The 23118-nt window shown below is 36.8% G+C and overlaps 2 protein-coding genes across 2 annotated transcripts; one reads left to right on the forward strand and one right to left on the reverse strand.

Moving 5' to 3' along the window:
• Nucleotides 1–246: 246 nt before the first annotated feature.
• On the forward strand, nucleotides 247–2011 carry TRM10 (tRNA (guanine(9)-N1)-methyltransferase-like protein). Its single transcript, XM_078575775.1, has 3 exons — nucleotides 247–680; nucleotides 1106–1465; nucleotides 1540–2011. Exons 1-3 carry the CDS (start codon nucleotides 270–272, stop codon nucleotides 1717–1719), a joined length of 951 nt encoding a protein of 316 aa, XP_078431901.1. The 5' UTR covers nucleotides 247–269; the 3' UTR covers nucleotides 1720–2011.
• Nucleotides 1888–9153, reverse strand: LOC144703569 (protein ACTIVITY OF BC1 COMPLEX KINASE 7, chloroplastic-like). Its single transcript, XM_078575762.1, has 17 exons — nucleotides 8779–9153; nucleotides 7358–7501; nucleotides 6432–6557; nucleotides 6062–6149; nucleotides 5781–5874; nucleotides 5576–5669; nucleotides 5441–5495; nucleotides 5232–5323; nucleotides 4916–5086; nucleotides 4385–4441; nucleotides 4227–4310; nucleotides 4077–4161; nucleotides 3841–3902; nucleotides 3440–3514; nucleotides 3182–3286; nucleotides 2213–2357; nucleotides 1888–2074 (listed from the first exon to the last, which is right to left on the reverse strand). Exons 1-17 carry the CDS (start codon nucleotides 9064–9066, stop codon nucleotides 2001–2003), a joined length of 1839 nt encoding a protein of 612 aa, XP_078431888.1. The 5' UTR covers nucleotides 9067–9153; the 3' UTR covers nucleotides 1888–2000.
• Between the last annotated feature and the right edge of the window lie 13965 nt (nucleotides 9154–23118).

Here is a 23118-nt window from a genome sequence, read left to right on the forward strand (position 1 = left end):
TGCCAAATTCTCAGCAGCCTAATGTTGAAGTCAGACAGGACAAGAATGTCTTGGACGGGACGGGATGTGGACGAAAATATACGAGACGAGACGATATAAGTCAGGATAATCTTCGTCCCGCCCCGTCTTTCGTTCCATGGGGGGGCCCCAGATCTGACGCATCATCTCGTCCGGAATGGGAACGGATGACGCGTTCCGTCCCCAAAAATCCCGACTCGGTCTTGGACTCTTAGTCGAGCGTGAGGCTTAAACCCTCGCTCAGTCCAGACATGGAAGAGAAGAGCGAAGCGGCGGAGGTCGGCGGCGATGGCGGCGGAGACGTCGCCGCGGAGGAGCAGAGCCTTTCCAAGAGCGCTCTGAAGAAGCAGCAGAAGCTTCTCCTCTTGAAGAAGCGCAAGGCCGAGCGCAAGGCCGCCGAGAAGGAGAAGAGGAAGCAAGAATTGGAGGGCAAGAGGCGCGAATGGGACGAGAAGCTCGCCGCCGCGACCGAAGAGGAGCGGGCGCGGCTGGTGGAATCTCGCAGAGAGGCGAGGAAGGAGCGGATGGCGCAGAGGAACGAGGAGCGCGAGATGAAGACGGCGCGGCTCAGATCTGCCGCCCTCTCTGGTCACAAGCTCGTCCTCGATCTCGATTTCGGCCATTTGATGTCTCCTAATGAGATCCGAAGCCTCGTCCACCAGGTCTGGATTCCTGCGTTCTTCTTTCTTCATCAATCTGTTTTTTTTTCTTCTCGCAGAAATTCAGATTCACATGATGAAATCGGTGTCCTGTTTAATGGCGAATCCTTTGTTAGTCGTTATATTTTGGTGTTCTGTCCTTGATCGTTTATCGCTATTCAATCAATAGAGAGTCACGTGCAAACGAAGTTGTTTAACGATTCTCGAAGATCATGTTTTGCTACTCAGTTAATGGAGACTCATGCGTAAGACACAAATTTTATGCGTCGAATTTGTTGTCTTATCCTGCATCCCGATTAAACTAATGATTCATTTAGAAAACGGAGAAACTTGTCGAATCAAAATTTCAAATTCATTTAGATCATTCAAATATCTAATGAAAATTGTTCCTCTATTTTTCATCCATATTTAACTAATACATTTTGCAGATTATGTATTGCTATTCAGTCAATGGAAAATCGGCGACACCGGCGCACCTCTGGCTGACGGGATTCGCCGGCGAGATCGAAAACAAGCTGAAGAAGCTCCCTGGAATTGAGAAATGGATCATCGAAAGGGACTCTCGGGCTTATATCGATGTTCTTCAACATGAAAAGCAGAACATGGTGTACCTGACGGCCGATGCCGAGGTGGAGCTTCAAGAACTAGATCTGAACAAGATTTATATCATCGGCGGTCTGGTGGATCGAAACCGGTGGAAGGGGATAACTCTCAAGAAGGCCCAAGAACAGGGCATACAGTCTGCAAAGCTTCCCATTGGGGGGTATCTCAAGATGTCCAGCTCCAAGGTAATTTCCATGTTTTGTTGGAACTTGTTCATACTCTGTTTGGTGAGTTAAACCCGAAAAATTTTTTGAAGCAGGTTCTTACCGTGAACCAAGTCGTCGAGATCTTGCTCAAGTTCTTGGAGACGAAAGACTGGAAGACGTCCTTCTTCCAGGTGATTCCTCAGAGGAAAATATGCGAGGAAAGCGAAGAGGATGAGGTCAGTGGAGAGAAAAAAAGGATGCGCATAGAAAACCCCAATGGTTGTTCGGAGTGATTTGGAGCTGTTATTGTATTCTCCTGCAGAGCCCTCATGAATCTTGATGAAGTGATTCATCATTTGCTGATCATACTGATCCAGGTTAGTATTGAATGCAGTTTATAGTTTTCTTAAACAGGAGCCTCAAATTCAATGGTGTATCACTGCTTTTCATGATAAGTGATATCTCTGGTCAATGCCTTTTCATGATAAGTTTCTGTACATCTTTGAATTGGTAGATCTTTACATCGGAATTATGTTACCCCAGAAAGATAATGATAATTGATTTGGGCAGACCATCAAAACATTTTCTCGATTTTGTCGAGTTCTTGTACTTTTTGCATGGATCTAATTGACAGAACCATCATAACACCTGCATGCGGTAAAAAACAAAGACAGATGAATGATAGGTATTAGTCTCTGAATCACAATAGTTTTTTCATGATGGACATTATCATGTTTTAATGAAAACCTCAACATGTATTTATTTGTTTTCAAAGGCATAACTTACCGCCACTAATGAAAAATCCAGTGGCAGCAATATCTGAGCCGTCTTGGGTGATCATGGTGACTCCAATATGGAGCAGAGTACTTCCCAAGACTGTATAAATAGTTGCCATTTGCATGATTGATGCCCTCTTTGCTGCTCGCTCTGACTGAATAAGATTGAATTGTGCATTAGGTCAGACAAGTAATTAAGCCTAAGCTGTAATCGATGTCAACATCTCTTGCCCTCATTGACTTTGAGGAAGAATATTGTGTGATTGATGATAGAGATGACAACGATGATGAGGGGTTATCAAAGACAGTTGATGTATTTTGTCAACTTAATCCCATCAGTATTAACATCATCGTCAACATCAACAGGCAAAATCGATGTTGACGCTCAGCATGGTAGTTGACAGCGATGATGATGTCGATGTTTCATTGGGAAACCATCGACTGACATCACACATCAGCATTGTCAGGATGTGCCAAAGTCTTCAGGGAGCCAAGAAACACTATGTTCCTCTTAGTCTCTGAGAAGATGATACGAGCCTTGATCTAGGCTCGTATCGGAAGGAGGGTAGAGGACGAGGAGAGGTTGAAGTTCCCAGGGTAGGAGAGATGAAACGGGAATGGTCGGAGGAAGGCCGAGCTGACGGGGTAGGGACCGGCCGGGGAAGAGCCGCCTGAAGATGCGGTGAGGAGGAGAGGGGAGACGAGACTTCTTCTTTCTTCTTCTTCGCTGCCCTCCTAAAGAGAGGGCATCCCTAGTTAAAGGGAAATAATAGTAAATGTCTAAAATGCCCCTGTGGGCTAGATGACAAAACTACCCCTAGATAGGATTAGGATCCTATCAAGGATCCCATCAGAAGAATACCTCAGGAACTCTTATGATCATTCATGTATTTAACGTTCATATAAAAATGTATAGAATCGTCGCTGTAGGTTGATTATTAATCTCTGGTTATCTTCCTTATTTTCTTTAAAAAAATACCTCAAGAACTCTAACCCTGAGCTTCAAGTCCCCTGACTCCAGTTTTCTCATAATCTCTTCTATTTGCTGTATTCTGTAAGGCATGGAGAGGGTGTGATTTCTTGCCTGCAAATCAGTAGCCAATTCCCACCACAGCCAATCAGTTGTCATAATTGTTTAATGAAATAATCAATTACTCCAGATTTTATCACACAATTTATCCAATTTTGGGAACCTGTGAAATAATTTATCAGAAGAGGTAAAGATTAAAGTCAATACATCATTTGTTTGACGTTGGATTTCCTGCACCATTTCCACTCCATTCTGCTGTTTCTGTCTCGCGTCTATCAACTCCTGTATTTCAAACATGTGGGTGTATGAATAGGATTTGCCAATGATAACGAGTTCGTCATCTACACTGAATGATAACAATGACAAAATTGCAATTATCATCATCATCATCATCCTAGCCACAGACAAATGGCGAGGACAGTGGGTAACTGTCCTCTTCCTTCTCATCTGAAAGAGTGAAAATAGAGAAAGCGAAGGGAGACAATGACGAGTCGTCATCGTCATCTCATCAATGTCATAATTATATCGATGAAAACAAATGACGAATCTTCATCATTCTCTAGTCTTCATCTGTGGTGACAGTGTACCCTACTATAAATAGCACTGACCTGCACATACGGCGCCGCTACTCTTGCAAAGGAAAATTCAGGATCTAAAGTATATCCGATGCCTGATAAATATAGTTACTGGTTAATCAGATTGCTTTGGGCGCATAAAAAAACATTTGCACGATTCATTACTGTTGAACTTAGTTATTAGTTCCAATTAGGTAAAAAAATTGAAGAAAAACACGGGTTTTTCCTCAATTGAAGAATACTACTTTGCAGAACAAAGGCAAACTGACCTTCGATTGTTGTGAATGCTTTCATCACAAATGTGAACGTGGATGGAAAGGAGATCGGATTGTCAGAAGCTATTGCAAAGAGATCCTGAAATGTCATGAACATATGATTATACTTTTTCCGATGCTAAATTAAGCAATCAAGGGACTTACTTCACCAATGGCAGCCACAGTTTGCATGCGACCTGGCCTCCGATTCATAGAATTGTCCATGAAGAATTGAACAGCTCTTTGAACCTGTGCATTCATAAAGACAATTAAACAATAAAATTTTTGTCAGATGATTTTAAATCTGGGGGAGAGAAGCTAACAGATGTCATGTCTCCAGTCGGCTGAAGCACTTCCATATCAACAAGGCTGTTCATCACCTGCGTTTAGCAGAAATCACACATCATTCTCTTTCGGCATCAATAAGAAGTTACAGTTTGGATGAAAACTATTCATTGACCATGGTAAACGGATGTAGTCTTAGTAATATATAAGAGTAATTTAATTTATCAAGCTGAAAAATCAACTGATTATGATATTGAGAGAATATCTGTTAACTAATTATATAAAAATCAAATAACAATTTTCTCTTTATCTTCATCTGAATTGACTTTAGTAAACCACTTATAAACTCGCCCCTTAAACTCTCCTAGTGTTGCGCCTATGGTTGTTACATAGGCACGAGTTTTCTTTGTTCATCAAGCAATCATCATTCTGGTACAGATCTAGTGGATTTTGGTGTTACTTCATGTGGGAATCATAACAGCATTCATCTAAGAGTGAAGAATAATCCCTAAAATTCGTCTCAATTTATTATAGAAAGGATCAACAAAATCGGTTGATAGCAGACTAACCTTTTTTGTGTCTTTCTCATAAACTGCAAAGAACAGCTCCAGCAGCCTCTCTTGCGTGAAGGATTTGATATCACCCATCATTCCAAAATCATAGAACACGATCGATCCATCTCCGTCGATTGAAAGATTTCCAGGGTGTGGATCGGCATGAAAAAAACCGGTCTTCAAAATCTAAAATATTTAACTTGAAGTCAATAAGGAGAATCAGACTCCAATGAAACCCTTAATGAGCAATGCTTGATCATAACTTGATAAATACTTTTCATGGGACAAATGAACTCCATCATATCATTTTGGGCGGGCATTAGAAAATTGCCTGGATCAAATACGATTCTATTGCGCGTGAAGCGATTTTAGAACGGGGATATCCTCTGGCATCTATCTCACGTAGATCAGTCACTTTTATACCTGGCCAAAGGACACAAGCACTGTAAAATATCAAAGATATAGGCTGATTTTGGCAAGAACATAAACAATAGGAATAATCACCTATGGAATGTTGGGGAAAAGAAAAAAAAAACCAACCTGGGACGTACTCCAAAGTCAATATTTTACGTGAAGTGTGATCCCACTGCACAAACTGTAACAAGAAAATATTGCTAATGGAAGTAAATTACGTTCGGGGAAATTATTTGACAAAATTTTCGAGGAAAAACTTACGGGCACTCTAACCCATTTCACGTTTCTAAAATCGCGACGAAACCTGTCAGCATTTTTCCCCTCGTTGATGTAATCAATCTCTTCGTACAAGACCCTTCGCAAAAAATGGAGAAATTCGCAGAAAATTTCCATCATGTTTCAAATATATGACCCATTATTAATTAAAAAGAATGAAAATTCCCGATATTCGCTCTGAATATCTTACTTTGAGCATTCATTGTAGATAGCGAGCCAATCTCTCTTGGGGCCACCAAATGTTTCGCTACTTTGAAAATACTGCGCTAGGATCTTCAGATTCTCTGGAGAATAATCAAATCATAAGATATTCGAACAATCGAATGATCGGTTAGAAACTATATGTGGAAGGATATAAATGACTTGAGTACCGACAGAAGAAAGTCAATCTAACAACTGTGTTTAACTATTTCACAGTTGATTGTAATTTGATGCTGAAAGATTGCATATAGCCTTAAATTATCCCCTTACTTAGATCTATATCGAATAGCTTTTTCAGACCAGGCCTCTGAACTTTAATGACAACCTTCTCTCCATTGTGCAGGGAAGCCAGATGCACCTAAGTGAAGATGCTTTGAAGTTAATAATCCGAAACGCATCATAAAATTCCGCCTAATCGCAAAATCATACGCAAAAAGACTGCCGTCTGCTGAAAAAATATTAAGATATTCCGATTACAACATAAATTACAGAGGGGGAGGACGAACTAGCCGGAGCAATTCAAGCCGAAAAACCCAAATTCGCGCAAAATACATCCGTAAAAGCAAGAATCAATCACGAATAAACATATAATTTTATATAAATTCATCGATTATTAGAGAAAACAATGTGGAATCTCAACCTGTCCCAGGCTCGCAGCAGCAATGGGACGGTCGTGGAATTCCTCGAAAAGATCGTCGACGGGAGCTCCGAGTTCAGCCTCGATCAGTTGCCTCGCCCTCTCCGCCGAGAACGAAGGCACTTGATCCTGTCCACGGCCACATTTCCAAAATTAAACTTCGATCTCTCTCTCTCTCTATATATATCTCGTTCCCTCGCTCTCTATAGCTCACTCGTTCTCGCTCGCTTTCTTTCTCTCTTTATGTCTCTATCTCTCTCTCCATATCTATGTATCACGCTCTCTCTCCTGGTATCTTATTGGCTCTCTCTCGGTCTCTCCCTATCTATCTCTCTCTGGATATGTGTTTCGCTTTCTCGTTCTCGTTCGCTCTCTTCATCTCTCTCTCTCTCTTTATACATACATACATCTTTCTCGTCCTCGCTCGCTCTCTTTCTATCCATCTCTCTCTCTATAAGTACATCTTACCTGTTCTCGCTCTCTCTCTTCATCTCTCTCTCTATATGTATACATACATCTTACTCGTTCTCGCTCGCTCTCTTTCTCTCTCTCTCTATCTCTCTAAATCTTAGTCGTTCTCGCTCGCCCTCTTTCTCTCTATCTCCTCTCTTCGTTGATATACATACATCTTACTCGTTCTCGCTCGCTCTGTTTCTCTCTATCTCTCTCTCTATAAATCTATCTTACTTTTCATCGATTTATATATAGATATCGTTCTATGTCACTTGTTCTCTCTGTATATGTAAATATCTCACGCGTTTATCCTCGTTCTCTTTCCCTCTATTTATATGCATCTCTTCCCATACATGTATCTCTCTCTCTCGCTTTCTCTCGTTTTCTATCGCTCTCCCTCTATCCTACTCTCCAGAAAAGTGGTATATCTATCTCTCTCTCTCTAGAGAAGAAGAGAAAGAATGAATGTATCTCACCTGAAGCTTAACGAGCTCGTCGACGAACTCCGCGGGCAGAAGATCCGACCTCGTAGAGAACATCTGCCCAAGTTTTATAAATGTGGGCCCCAAATCGAGAACCCTCTCTCTCATCCACGTGGCTGTCCTTCGCCACCTGGCCCTCTGTGATTGGTTGAACCTCCACGTTTACGTCCAGACCAAAAATTGATGCGCTTGGCAACTTATGCAGAGAACGAAAAACATGACCCCAAGTGCGGAAGAGATAGAGAGAGAAAGATGGACAGAGAGAGAGTGAAAGAAAGAGGGACCGAGAGAAAGACAGAGAGGTAGTGAGAGAAAGAGTGAGAAATAGAGAGAACGAGAGAGTGATAGAGAGAGGGAGGTAGAGAGAGAGAGAGTGAAAGATAGAGAGGGAAAGAAAGACAGATAGCGAGAGAAAGAGAGAGAAAGGGAGAGGGGTAGTGAGAAAAAGAGCGACGTAGTGAGAGAAAGGGAGAGGTAGTGAGAAAAAGATAGAGAACTAGTGAGAAGAAGATAGAGAGGGGGAGAGCGATAATAAGAGAAAGAGAGAGAGGTAGTGAGAAAAAGATAGTGAGAGAAAGAAAGAAAGAAAGATAGTGAGAAAGAATGAGAGAGAGGTTGTGAGAGAGAAAGAAAGATAGTGAGAAAGAATGAGAGAGAGGTTGTGAGAGAAAGAAAGATAGTGAGAAAGAATGAGAGAGAGGTTGCGAGAGAAAGAAAGAAAGATAGTGAGAAAGAATGAGAGAGTTTGTGAGAGAGAAAGAAAGATAGTGAGAAAGAAATAGAGATAGTGAGAGAAAGATAGAGAGAAAGTGGAGGAAATAATAAAAGATAAATGAGAGAAAGCGAGAGATAATGAGAGAAAGACCGAGTGAGAGAGAGAGAGAGAGAAAAAGAGAGAGAGAGACAGGAGAGGGAGGAGAAAGAAGACGGCAGAGGCGCTGTATAGGAGAGGAGAGGAGGGAGAAAGCATGAAGACGAAGAAAACAGTGGCTGGGGCCGAGATGAGAGAGAAAGTAAAAAAAAGAGCAGAAGATGACCATCCTACGGCCTGAGAGGAGAGACAAAGAGAGAAGAAGAGTAGAGGGCGTCGGAGCTACAGCTTGAGGGAAGAGAGAAGAGAGAGAAAGAGAGAACAAAACCGCAGCTATGTACCGCCTTAAACGGGAGAAGAGAGAGAAACAGAAGCGGATGGCAGACAAGAGGGAGAAGAAAAAGGAGATGCTGCCAACGGTAGAGAGAAGAGATATAGAGAGAGAGATGAAGATGGTGACGGGGCGGAGCAAACAGAGAGAGGACAAGCGAAAAAGAGAGATAGATAGATAGATAGATAGACAGATAGATAGATAGAGAGACAGATAGATAGATAGAGAGATAGATAGATAGATAGAGAGATAGAGAGGGTGCAACATGCAAACCTGCTTCTCTTCGGAGAAGCCGCCGTGGTAAGTCCAGTCGGCGGCGTCCAGCCGCAGGCGTAAGTTTAGAGAGAGAAAGAAAGTCCACACGTGCGCCGTCCGCCGCCACGCCCCGTAACCCCCCCTCTCCCATCCAAACTCCGCCGCCGCCTCCCTCTCCCTCATCTTCGAATCCTGACCGTCTATTCTCCGCAGCCGCGATCCAACGGCCGAGATCGCCCCTCGCCGCCGCCGCCGCCGCCATCTGCCGCCGAGAAGCGCCGCTGCCGGCGCTAACGAAGACGCCATCGAGAAGTGATCGATCACGGCGGAAGAGGCTGAGTTTACCCGCCAAGGGAAGAGAGCTCCCGGCCAATAGGAGACCGCCACGTAGCCTTTTCGTGCCGGATATGCCTTGGCCACCGGTGGAGTGATGGACTTTCATTGCTCATGTTTTTGGACCTTATGAAAATGGTATTACATTTTATGTTCTCCCCAAGGAATATAAAGAATATCTCGCATCGTCCAAGAGAAGACAATTTCCATCCCAATATAGGATATTAGACAATCTGGTATCCTATATTCAGAATAAACAGGACAATTTCAGATGAGCCTTTCATATGTCGGATGGATATATGATATTAACCCTGTATCTGATATCAGGGAGGATGCAGATGGCATTGGAACGGTGCCGGATGATTGTACCAGATATCATCATCTGATATCCGCATATCAGAAAACTGTATCTTGATATCAAAATCAATAGCGACATGAAATATTGATATCCGACGATGGCCAGATTTTGGTTTTTTTTTTTTGTAAAAAGACATCATCCCATATTGAAGAACTCAAAGAAATCTGATATGTTTATTCTTTCTTGGGACCTCTTTTGTATAAGAATACTGTCACAAGATAAATCCCAGGGCCTAATTAAATATATCAACCTAATTATATTATAACTAACTAATATTATTAAGTTTAAAAATACTTGACTAATTTGTAACTAATTTTCTTAACTTGAATACAAAATTTCAAATTTTCCTACTAGTATAAACTATTAAATAAATATATTTCAAATTATAGGTCAAATATTTGAAAAACTGATGTCTATGATCTGTATCCGATATTGTCATCCAACCCTTGAGATGAATATCAATTGCTACATTACTGAAATTGAGACATATATAAGCAATGTAGAAAATGATACTAAATACCGTCATCTGATTTTGGTACCCGGCCATGCCAACACTGCTAAATTTTTTAGATAGAGATATGGGGTAGAGTTATGGAGAGAGGAAAATCAAGTAATAGAGAAGGCCATATTAGATAATTTCATGATTTGCAGAGTTTTTCATTAAAATGCTCAGAGTTGAATAATATCATCCAAATTTAAACGAAATTTATTAGTGTGACCCTCCAGGCCCATGTACCTTAGGTATAATATATTTTAGTTAAAATGCCCAAATAAATTTTTTTAATGAATGTTAAAAATTTTGGGCTTTACGTTAGATAGCAGTGCAGTTAGTTATATATGCAAGAATGCATAACTTGTTAGGGCTTAAATTACACAACTTACACATACATTGGATGTCATTAAAAATGACTACTTAAATGTATATGAAAATAGTTGACCTTTGACCTTCAGGTCAACAGGACCAATCATTGAGCTAAGATAGAGATTTGTGTGACTTTTAGAGAAACAACATAGAATTATAGTTCAAATGTTTAGATCGATCAGACATTATTTGACTAAAAAATTGAAAGTCAATCCATACTTATCCACATCCAGTATTTAAATTGGATTTAAGTTGATTTTTTATAGAGCTTTAATACATAATAAATATTTTTTTATACGCACAATTTTAAACCAAAAGAGTTCATAAATCTAACTGAAAGATCCAATACTTCTTAAAGTCCAATTCATGGAGAAACAGCTATTATCGTCTATACCTTCTACAGTTTTTAAATAAAGTTCAAGTTTATATTAATGAAAGTTTTGTATTATGTTTTTGAATGATAATATTTAGTGAAAGTTTCATGGAGTTAAAAAGGGACCAACACTTCCACTCATAAACTGTGACATGAAAAACCTACATGATAATATCACCTTTTATGCATTTTTTCTATCCTTTGAGTTATTATTCATTATACTTTTTCAAACATGAATATAAATGATATTATTTTAAATATTTACATTTAATGATAGTTTTGAGAAATTAACGTAAATTAAAATCATGAAGAACTTTAAAGTAGTGATGAGTCCTTGAGAAATTTCACAATCAGCATCATATTTTATATGACTGTCTTCTCAATATTTGAAAGAATTTTTTTTCTAACTTTAATTAAATAAAATATGTCACAACATAAATAAAAATAAATATAGTTTATAATAATCTCATTTGCCATAGGCGTTTGAAAGAATTTGTAATAATATCATATAACAAAATACATCATGAAGCTGCTTTCACAGAAAAATGTTGAGAAAGTGACTAGAGAGAAAATAGGTCCAAAAGAATTGAAGGTACACATTAGGGAAAGATGATGTAAGCTGTATTTATATATTAGATATTTTATTTTTAATTAAGGATTTCAATGTCATCTAAATTAGAAACAAGTATTGCTGATGAAGTTTTTTAATAATATCCGAGAAATAACTATTCATGAAATGCCACCTTAACTTTGGTTTGTGACAATATCTAGAAATACTTATCATGATTAAGCTTTACTTACTGGTGAATTGATTCAATAGATCTTGGATTAAATTTTCATCACATTTATGGAAGCTTAAACAAAAACAGTATGTACAAATTTTAGTAACTCTATAATGGCTTTAGGCTTGAACATCAGAAGGTTTTAGGGGGAAAATTAGATGATTTTAGAGGTTTTAGAGGGAAACTTAGATGATTTTTTAGAGGGATGACTTGGAGACGGTGATACTCTTAGTTTTCATTAACAAACTTGGGGTTGGATGGGTCAAAGCTACACCAGAATTTTATTTTTTTCCCCTGTTTACGACTTGCCTTTGTTACATACACTAATGTACCAGTGTAGACAATGAATCCATCACCACAACAACACCTTATCACCTTGTATCATTAATTAACTATACGTACCATATATATCACTTAATTTTTTAACCATTTAACCCATTCTGTACGTCCAGTCACCAACATGTTAGATGTTAAGTAAGAGAGTGGTTACAATAAGATAATGGTTTTCAAGATTGAAGACCATTGACTTCAATTCAATGCATAGATTTTGATGAATCTACCTTATGAAGTCTAGATAGAATTTGGTCAACCCATGAAACTCAATCAATGAATGACCGTTCTACTGTCAAAACCTATTGAAATCAGTTGGAAATTGAAAACCATCTCATACATACACATATGCTCATGGAATGCCCGACATAGTGAACTTTGGGGGTGAGATCAATGGGTCAGACCAAAAAATATTGACACCAAATTTATCAGATGAACTATATACTTCATGTGTGAATATATCCCAAATTTCTATATCAATTGTAATGTTTTTGGTCAGTCAAAAACAATGACCAAGATATGGCTTCTGTTTACATGTAACCTTCATTTATTTAATTAAATATTTTCTATGGGAAAATATACATTGAATAAATGTTAAATGTAAGTTTCTCTAATCTAAATTAATAATAATAATAATTTAATTACACAATTAAATGGATAGACATGCATCAAACTGAGGGAGATCAAATATCATCAAACTTATGTATGTCATTTTCAAGTGAAGCATACATGAACTAATTATAATTTGTTATTGTTTGATAAACATCTAAACAGTGAAAGTGTAAAAAATAATAATTTTGAAAATTTAAATAAGTTTTTGCATTTTTTTTTAAAATTTTGACAAGCATTCAAGAGTGTTGGTCGCCTGCATCAGATGAAAGTCCACAAGGTGATGGTTGACCATGCTAGCTTGTCATTATTTTATAATATTTATTTTATTGCTTACCTGTACCAAGTGATATCATTTTATGGACTTCAGAGGTTCTATAGAAGTCCCAAAAATTTTCATTCTAGTATGAGAAAGAAAAGAGCAAGAAAGAGAATTCTTCTTACTTAAATTAAAATTTTGTGTGCATTCAACACTGTCACCTACTCTCTCTTAAAGGGGCAGAATTTCCCCTTATTTTAGACCTAGTTTTTGAAGTTTCTCCTTAGGCACTCTCTCTGCAATCAATATTTCCCAAGGAAGATAGATAAGGCCTTCATGCTTTTTCTCCCATTGTGATAATCTCTCACAAGGCAACCAAAGGAAGATGAAAAAACAAGGTCTTATCTATCTTGTTTTTTACCTTTGTGTATTGATTTCAGGTTGATCAAAAGGAAGATAGAAGTGGGAAACAAGGAGCATTGAAGGTCAATGAGAAGACCTGTCAAACCCTAATAGGTAATTCCAATTAGAGCTGATGCTTCTGAAAATGATTCGAAACCTTGTTTGAATATGTTCAGTATGTTAGTTAGGGACTTAATCAGATTCTCTTCTTAAATTTTTTCTTCTTTTATGCCAAGGAAAAAAAATTAATATTGATTTCATAATCACGGTCATTAACTTGTTCCTATATCTGGAGAAAACTTTGACCTCTCACAATTTGGAAATTGTAGGACCATGTACAAATTGTAACTTTTATTAAATCCGTCTGATATTCATATAAATCAATGCAGTGAACTCTTTCTCTTACATGCGCCACTGACTCTCCTTAATGTGCATATATAAATAATTAGAGATGAGAATTTTGTTTCACAATTATGCAAACAAATGTACAAGAGCATAAAGTAACAAATGCCAAAAAGTTTAAAATGTCGTTCTCATCTTTATCAATAACATGTTAACAAAGGACAAAGATGAAAAGGTAGCATTAAGTCTCCCAATTCTCTTGATTCTTGTCTATGATTTGTTAAATATGTTCCTAACCTCAGACTTATCCCTTTTGTAAACTGTGTCCTTGTCCTTGATTTAGCCCACATGAGAATCATCTTGTTGTGTGTGTATATATATGTACAACAAGATGATTCTCATTTATATATATAGATATATATGTATATATATATTTGTATATATAAAATCAAAAATCCCAGGCTCAAACAAATCTTCTAAGTCTACTGAATAGGGTGTGCTTCCTCAACTACTGATTTCATTGTTTCTTGGGGTGAAGGGAGATATCCTCGATAAGTTGAGCTATTTTTATGTTTAGAAGCTTGATTTAATATAGTTGATGAACTATTTTTTCATTTAGTGTACTTTAAATTCTAATGACATGAATATTAAATTTTTTTCTGATGTTTCCTAGTTACAATTATATCTTTAAAGAAAAAAAGTGTATGAACCCTTTCATGGCCTTACATAGATAAAATATTAAAGAGTTTTGACTCATTTCCTGTCATTATCTAACCTGGAAGCATGTCCCAAGAATACTGTGAATTTCAAAAATATAAAATGAAATGAATTGTTACAAAATAATGAATCTAGAAACCATACATTCCTTCACATGAAAACATGACTTTTGATCATATAGTAAATGGTTCAAGTTTTAGGATTGGACAATAACAAAGCTAGACCATATTAGAATCAAATTATGATTAGTATCTACCTATGATCCAAATTTCCCTCTCACTAGATTGAATCTAATGTGAGTTTCCTCTCATAAAGATCAAGTTTTGATAATATTGATCTAATAAGACATCATTTCTAACTAATAGTTTCTGAAGATTGATTTTGGGGGATTTTGATGAATTTACTACAATCACATCGAGATCAATCCGAAGTAAACTGCAGCATAGGTTAACTTAAAATGCTAGGTCCAAATAAATTATGTGCAAGAGATGAAAACGAGAAGAGGGGTGATAACAAACAACAGCTGAGCTGATTGATCTAGATCATTTCCGAACACATTGAGCTCTGGAAATCTGGAAATCCGTTGAGACAAATTTGGGGTTGTGTTGGTTTATATCTCTGTTTCAGGTTAAGCCAAGTCATTTGACAAGGGGCCAGGAGATAGAGCATATTTTAGCAGACAACAATCGATTCTCTGTTAAGAGCACTTTAAATAAATCTGGATTACGAGTAGGTTAAAATATTCTCTACATTGAACTATACAGATATATATTATCAAGGAATTAGTCACATCGATAGATGGTGAATCCAAACATTGATAGCTCAACTGACTTATTAAACATTGAACAATATCGATATCAATCGACTTCTGAAATACAATATCGAGAGATTGAGAAGCTTCTTTAACTTTAGGGTGTTTCAGAGTTGGGAAATTCGTTGATAATTATATGAACCGAAAGTAACAAGTGCAAAGTCAGATATTTAGAAAAAAAAGAACTCCTAAATTCCATATTGATATTTGCTAATTTGTGGTTGGAAGTCCTTAAACATTTATTGGCTCTGGCATAATAAGTTTGATCCAGATTAATCCTAAGTGATCATTTGCTATTGGAATTGTAGAACTTTTGTTTGTTCAAGATAACAGTGCAGGAAGGTCGACATATATATCAAGGAATAAAAATGAAGAATACAAAAGGACTTTCACAATTCCTTTTAGGATAGGGTTCAGGTTTTTAATGCATTTATTCTTTAAACTTAGTTTGGAGTATATAAAATATGACAAATCACTAACATACAGAAAAGAGTCTACAAAAAAATTATCAGTGATCAAATGTTGGTATCTTTTAGGGTATTTGAAAGAGTAATATTTTATTATTAAAGGAAATCTTAAATTTGATCGATCAAAGCAAAGCGTCCATTGGAGATTGAGATTTATTTGTAGGGACCGAGTGTCGCATAACTCAAAGTGATATAGGTTGATATTTTATATTTATCTGTTACACCTTAATGTTTTTATTATACTTGTGAAATTATCTTGTGATTTATCTTACATACTTGACATTCTAATGTGACTAGTTCAAGAACAGAGATAGGTGAATATATGGGTGAAGGCATATTGGGCCAACTGTGAAGGACCTAGGTGGTTCGTTGAAAGGAGAGGAGAAAGTGTGTGTACCTGAAAAGGCTAAGGGGGACCAAGGCAACTCACTATTTCAATTGAATTCCTAGATAGGAGATATATGTGCATCATTGTGGGGCTATAAAGACTTGGTTAGGGATTGACTAAGAAATCTTGTCGGATATCCCGGGACAGGTGTAAGGGACTAGAACTAACCTGTATAAAAATATTCAGTGTCATCTTTTCCTTGCTCATCATTCTGAAACATAGACAATAAAGATAAAGGATTATAGTATAACCTAAACGAAGAATTTTTTTTAAAGGATAGCTTCAACCCCCCCCCCCCCCCCCCCCTATTAGGCTATCCCAAGCACCATAAATCAACCATTTCCAAATATGATTAGTTTTCAATTAATGAAAACCACACAATGATCATCGTTTAATTCTAATAAAAGTCAAATTCTGATTAAAATTTTATTCTAATAAAAGTCAAAGTGTTGTCAGAATTTGACTATGATAAGCTTCAGAATCTGATCAGAGTCTTGAGCCAATCAAAATCATATTTTGAAAATAATATATCTCAGATTAGAATAAAAATATAATTAAAAAGATACTTCTGTATATTCCGACTTGATGAGAGTCAAAATTTGATCATAAATTAATTCAAATCTGCAGCTGATCAAACTCTAATTTTATATGAAATTGATTCTGATCAGGATCAAAATATGATTAGAGAAGACTTGGTGAAAGAAACTATGATCAGAATTCAGTTCTTATCAGCTTGAGACATTGATCAGATCTGAAACCTAATTGGAACTAAATTTAGATCCGTATTAGAATCTAATCATGATCAAAATAGAATGAGAGCTTTGATCTAAATAGATTCTACTTCTGATTAACTACAAGTATGGTTAGAAATATAAAATGATGAGGTTGAGTGTGATGAGGTTGAGGCCTTTAATAGGATAAAAATGTGATTAGATTTAACTCAATAGATGTCCAAATTTGAAAGTCTTTCTCCCTATTAAGGATCCAAATTTGTTGAGTGTTCAAGATGGGATCATATGCCCTAGGTGTAGAAGGATATTTAATCAAGGAAGATGATGCTGCTACATCCCTAGCCAAAGTAGTGAGGATATTAGAGAAGGCATTCTCCAATTATCCATGTTACGTGTTAGTACTAACTAAATGATGATTTAGGTTTTGATGATTAACCATACCCCAAGTTTTTGGGGACTCTCACTTGGAGAAAATGATTGCATATAAATAGTAACTGATGATAGCAAAGGTTCTTTGAGAAATTCAAACACTACACTATATACTCGAGAGCGCAAGGTGTTGCTTGGCACCCCATGGGTGGAAACTGAACCTATTTATTAGGTTAAATGGATCTTATTTAATTGATAGATGTTGGTATAGTTAATGAAAAAGGTTGGCTAATAATTATTATTCGGCCATTAAAGTTATTAAATAGAATGATGGATGGGCCTAGAGGATTGCATAAGATAATAGGGGCATTGGTGGATATACTTTTACATAAGGGATTTATATGGAAAAAATTAAGTCAAGAATAGATAGGGAAGGAAATCTAGATTTAGGCGCCCAAGCTAGGAATAGCTGAGCCTCCCCCCTTTTATTCCTTCTCATTTTCTCCTTCAATGCAGAACAGTGTCTTTATGGTGAGAAGATATACAAGAGGTTCAAGATGAGTTAGAGAAGAAGTGGAGACCCAAGAGCATATTGATCGCATGTATACTTCTGTTGGTTGAACATATGAAAGGCTAAAAAACACTCTCCAAGGAAGAAACTCAAGGGTGGAAAAAGCTCCCTCAAGGTACATAATGCTTGATTTTTTAGAGACTTGGAATCAATTTCAGCTTATGCTACTTAAAAAAATATTTTCCAGCTTTCAATCAAAGCACCACAACCCAACAAGGGAAAAATGTCACTAGAAAAGGTAACGAAAACAATCAGTTGATGACAAAATATATCAGCTGATAACACAAATTTCAAGTTATAATGTGATAATCCAATGATTTATCTCCTCTCCCATATGATGACCCGAATCATGTGCCACAAAAGCATTCACATTCCCCCTCAGCTTGATCCTTTTCATGGTGGTCCTCTTCTTCATCAAATGCACCTTCATGATCTTCTTCACACCGGTGACCTCATCTTCCAATAATTATTGTATATTTTATGATTCTTTAACATCCTTTTATGACATAAATTTCATAAATAAAAATATATTTATATGTCAAAATACAATTTTATATTTTAAATAAAATTTTAAAGGGTTATTATAGTTTTCATTAATATTATCATTTTTTTCTGCATTTTTTAGTACTTTTAACATCATTTTCTAATGTAAAATTTATAATGACCATAATTTCATAAGTCACAAGATATAATACTGAATTTATTTAAATTATTTATCATGAATTTCTTGTTTCTATAAACTTCTTGAAGTGATGTGATGCATGCATGCAATCTGCCACAAAAATAAAGGGAGAGAGAAATTCAAATAGCTTAGATTATTCCAAATTGAAACAAAGATATCTAATGGTCTAGAAGGATTTTCATGATGAAATTTTGACGTAAATTCCACCTTTTCCTCCTCCAATAATCCACTATCTTGGATCTATAAATAAGACCCTCATCCAGATTAAAAAATCACCCTTTTGGACTAATTATGATTGGCTGAGTTATTTGCTCATTCAAAACCTCTTTTGGATATGTGATTGTACTTGACAAAGGCAAATTAGAATATTAATTTGAGTGTCATTGTTCTTTTCGTTTGCCTAAATTAAATAAATTTGAAAAATAAAATGACTTGCTCAAATGTATATTAGGTGCAAGGTCATCTCCATAGGGATTAGCCTTTAAAGGTGAATTTAATTGTTGAGTTGTAGTTAATGAGAGGTAATAGTAATCATAAAGATAGTGAATTTAGTAAAAGATACCTAATTACTAGGTGGGGGGAAGTATTTAATGAACAAGGGAATGAAGATAATATGTAATAATGATAAATAGAGAATTGTGTGACTGAGAGAAGTGGTAAAAGAGAGATTATGTAAGACATTATTCATATCTTTTTATAGACATTAGAGATAATAAAGAAGTACGATACTAAAATCAATTAATGGTATTATAATTAAGAATGATGTCAATCTAAATATTGGAAAAATTCTACAAGGTTAGTAATAAGGAGACAACACTAAAAGACTAGTCTTACTATAAGATAATAAGGTTATTTATTTAATTTATAGTCAGTGACATGTAAGATAGGAGTAGGATATATAATGATGGATAATAATATTTAATTGGATTGTGAATAAGTAGTTATTTTAGGAAAATAGATATATGATATATGTAGGTAAATACATTTAATAGGCATTTTTTATATTTTTTATAAGCCAAAATTGGGATAAAATGAATGGAAGTTGTCACTGCTCAGAAGCTAATTATGAAAATACCTAAATGAAATAAGCTATCGAATGACAATCAAAACAGAATTGAAACATGGGTTTCTATCCAAAATCAGCTCATAATAAAAAATACACACTAGATGTCTACCAAAGAAGATTCAGAGAATCTTTGGGAAAGACTTGATATTGGCTGCTGAGGATCGGGATGCCATTAGCCATCCCCTGACTTCAGTGTGCTTCTCATCCATCCTTTGTGGTGAGAACTTATGGGATATTCTACTCCTTCAACGCCTTCATAAGTGATAAGCCAAAAATAGGGGTAAATTTTATGCAATTTTTAACCCTTGTCGTTGTCAATTTTAGCTTTTACAATAAAATTTATAAAAACTCTACTTAAGATGTGTAGCGATACGTATGAGTGTCGTCCAAGGGAAGCTAGTAAGGAATTCAATTTGATGGTTTTCTTGGTAATTCAACCCTAATTAGAGTTAATTTGATCTTGAATGAAGATCAAATCACCTTAATTACATGAGAAATTTAGAAAGTGGGGTAGAAGAGATGGGATGAATAGAAGAAATAGGTAGCTCTAAATTGGCTTCTTTAATCCAAAGAAAAGGGTCCAAGGGGTCAATTAGAGAGGTTGAGAGGGAAATTTTGATTTGAGTTGGTTGGTTTTGTAGGTCTTATAATTCAGAAATAACTACACAATTAGATAATACAACGGGAAATTTACTCTCCTAGAAATTGAAGTTTTTTACAGTTTTTTAATGTGTACTTGGAATAGCTAGGTAAATCTTTCCTTCTCTCCTCTCAATCTCAGTAAGGGCTTGTACCTTCCGCTCAAGCCTAGCTATTTAGAAGTTTAGACGAAGATCAAGAAGAATGAAGAAGAAATTTCACGAAAACATCATCCAAAATATACTAAAAGTTCAACTACAAACAAGAAAAAGGTACTAGATAGGTTGATACAAGCTAGAGCTCCTCTCTGTCTTGCAGCTTTGATAGAGCACCATCAAGAATGACCCCCTCCTCTCGAAATTCAGGTTTTGTACCTAGGTAAAATGGTAAAAATTACCATTTTACCCCTAGTTAGTAATTAATTTTATCTAGATAGAAAGAGGGGATCAAGACGAGCAAATCCATAAAAAAATCATCTCAATCGAACTTCTGGATCAAAAGTTATGAATAAATGAATTTAAACCAATATTAGCCATTGGATTTAAATCATTTATTCATAATATTTTTCTTTTAACCGCTCGCTGAGGTGTCGTCCTCCCATTGGCACTGACCTTTCAACCTTTCAACTCCCATTGCGTCACGTACCCCCGGGCGAAAATAAAAAAAGAAAGAAAAAAAATGAGAGAAATCAGCCCCGTAAATATCGCCAAGCACCTAAGGTGCCTTTGCTCAATGTGCTATCGACTCTCGGCGCGCCACGTCATCGCCCGCGCATGCACTTTGTATGCGCCGCACGGGCGGTAAACTTACCTCCCGGCGCTGACCCTCATCAAGCGCCGTCGGATGCCAATCCGACGGCGGTGATGAGGCCACGTCAGTCACTCAAAAACCCCTCTATCTCTTTTGTAATAAACCCCTCCTTCAGTGTCGGAACTGCCGCCTGATGCCGCCCACAGGTAATTGTGTATATGTCCTCAGCGCATTCTCTCTCCTCCAATTTTTTTCTAAAAAAAATAAAACAAATATGATATCATTGCAATAAAAACCTGGAATACTTTAAATTATATCTTTAAGCTTGCAACAACGACTAAGAGCTGTTTTGAGGGTATCATTGCAATCAAATTTTACAAAAGCCCTTCAAACTTCACAAAATATACTTAATACTCAATTTTTTTTCTTATAAATATATCTTTTTTTCTTAGAAAAATGCATTTCTTCTTCAAATAAATCTCAGAAAAATCCTAGAAAATCCTAAAAAATTCTAGAAAATTCTAGAAAATTTATTGATTCATCCCCGTATTGATAAATCTCGAAGTTAAATATTAAACTTGCCATTTTTCATTCAAAAATAATGATTTCAAGCTCAAATAAATCCCTTAAAATTCATAGAATTAACAAAAAATTAGGGAAAAATCAGAAATCACTTGAAAACAGTACTTTCATGTAAATAGATGATAACAACCCCATTTTAAGCTCTTTAAATGCATAAAATTGTGCTAATAGCATGAAATAAAGACCAAATTTAGGGTGTTATCAATAAGCAAGCAAAGACAATTCGTCTAAATGAGCTTCGTGTTGGTATCCCTTCACTACCAAGAAGAGGGATCAGAAAATGTGTAATAGGGGGCTCTCAAGGCCTTTTTTAAACCTTTGGAGGGCCTCCAGAAGCCATGGATGATATATTTCGGCCAGGGCGACCCTCTAGAGACTGCTAGATCACACCTGGTGGTCCCCCGTGGCCAGGAACTACCTTTTGGCCAATGGTGTTGATGGCCACAGGTGGAGATGGATGGATCTGCCCTAGGCCAACCTATCTCCTGGTAAATGGTCTGAGAGCTGTGATTAAATTGCAGCCGTGGACCCTCCTTATTTTGGTGCACCCACATTTACCATGTCATCATACTTTTCAGTCTACCTCGTCTCCATTCACCCTTTGTTTTGATTGTCAAGAATTCTCTTTGTCCTTGTCATTTACCACAGCCAATCAGGGGCCTAGAAAAGAAAAACAAATAACAGTGAAATTATGTAATTTAAATCTCCCCATCTGATCTTATTTAAGAAGATTCAACAGTCAAGATTATTATCCAACAATTCAATTGGCCTGTTATGACATGGGCTACGACCCCGTTTGGCTCCAAGCATTTCATTTTTTTTCTAATTCTCTTCAGATCCCGGCCCATTGGATTGCAATTCATCTCTAAAATTTTCAGCCCGACCGGTGCCATTCTGAAACTGAGAGGACCATCATCAATCCCATATCTAGTGTGGTCTATAAATCCCATCATCCATCCCATCATCAATCCCATTCTAAAATAAGTAATGTTATATAAATCCTGTCTGTTTTCAAAGAATTAAATTAATAAGCACCCCCCTCTCGCGGGCGTGCCTAGGCCACTCTCTAAGTACTATGGCCCGTGATGGTTGTGGGCCTTTCAGTTGTGTGCCCTTGTGTTTTCTGCTGCTTTTGCACCAGAACTCCATCCACAATGGACTGAGTGCTTTGCATAGATTTCATAAAAGGAAGACTATCGTCTGCACAGGTGAAGGATGAAGATACCTTACCTGCCCACATCAATAGACGACGAAGAGTATCTGATGAAAAAATTTAGCAAAGCTTTGAGCTATTCCTTGAGTATACAGCGGTTCTCAATTCAGCGGGCATTAATCGGCAAACAAAGGGCCGTGATAGAGTTATTCTGGGTTTAAGATTTACCACAGAAATTAATTCCAGTTGTTGACGGGCCGTTCCGCTGCCAAGTCCTTCCTTTTAGCACTTAAGTTTTAAAGCACAAATTTATTTATAATTATCCATGTATTTAACCAAAACCATGATGGATTTTCCGCGGGGGTTCTTCTGTTGAAGTTAAAACCTATCGAAAGTACTCGACGTCAAACCTATGGAAACTTGTGACGATATCCAGTTAAAGTGAAAACTTCAAAGAATTGAATTGCACATTTACACTAAAGTTAGTCCCTGATGAAGTTTCAAACACTTTCCATCTTCGCACGGCGCAAATGTTTTCTCCAAATTTATTAAATATGAACTTCATATTCTAGGGCTAGCAGCCTACCATTTCGCATTCGATACACGTTGATCCATATATTAGCTCTACATTGAAAACCTGTAACTTTTGGCATTACGCCTTATAACAGGTGGGCGTGTAGATAGCCATTGCTCACTCATTTCCGCGAAGGGATTAAACTACCAACGGGTTTATAGATTGGAAAGAATATCAATTGCTTGTCGAGGATCAAAGCCTACTATCT

Source organism: Wolffia australiana, chromosome 1 (assembly GCF_029677425.1).
Source record: "Wolffia australiana isolate 7733 chromosome 1, ASM2967742v1".
Lineage (NCBI taxonomy): Eukaryota > Viridiplantae > Streptophyta > Magnoliopsida > Alismatales > Araceae > Wolffia > Wolffia australiana.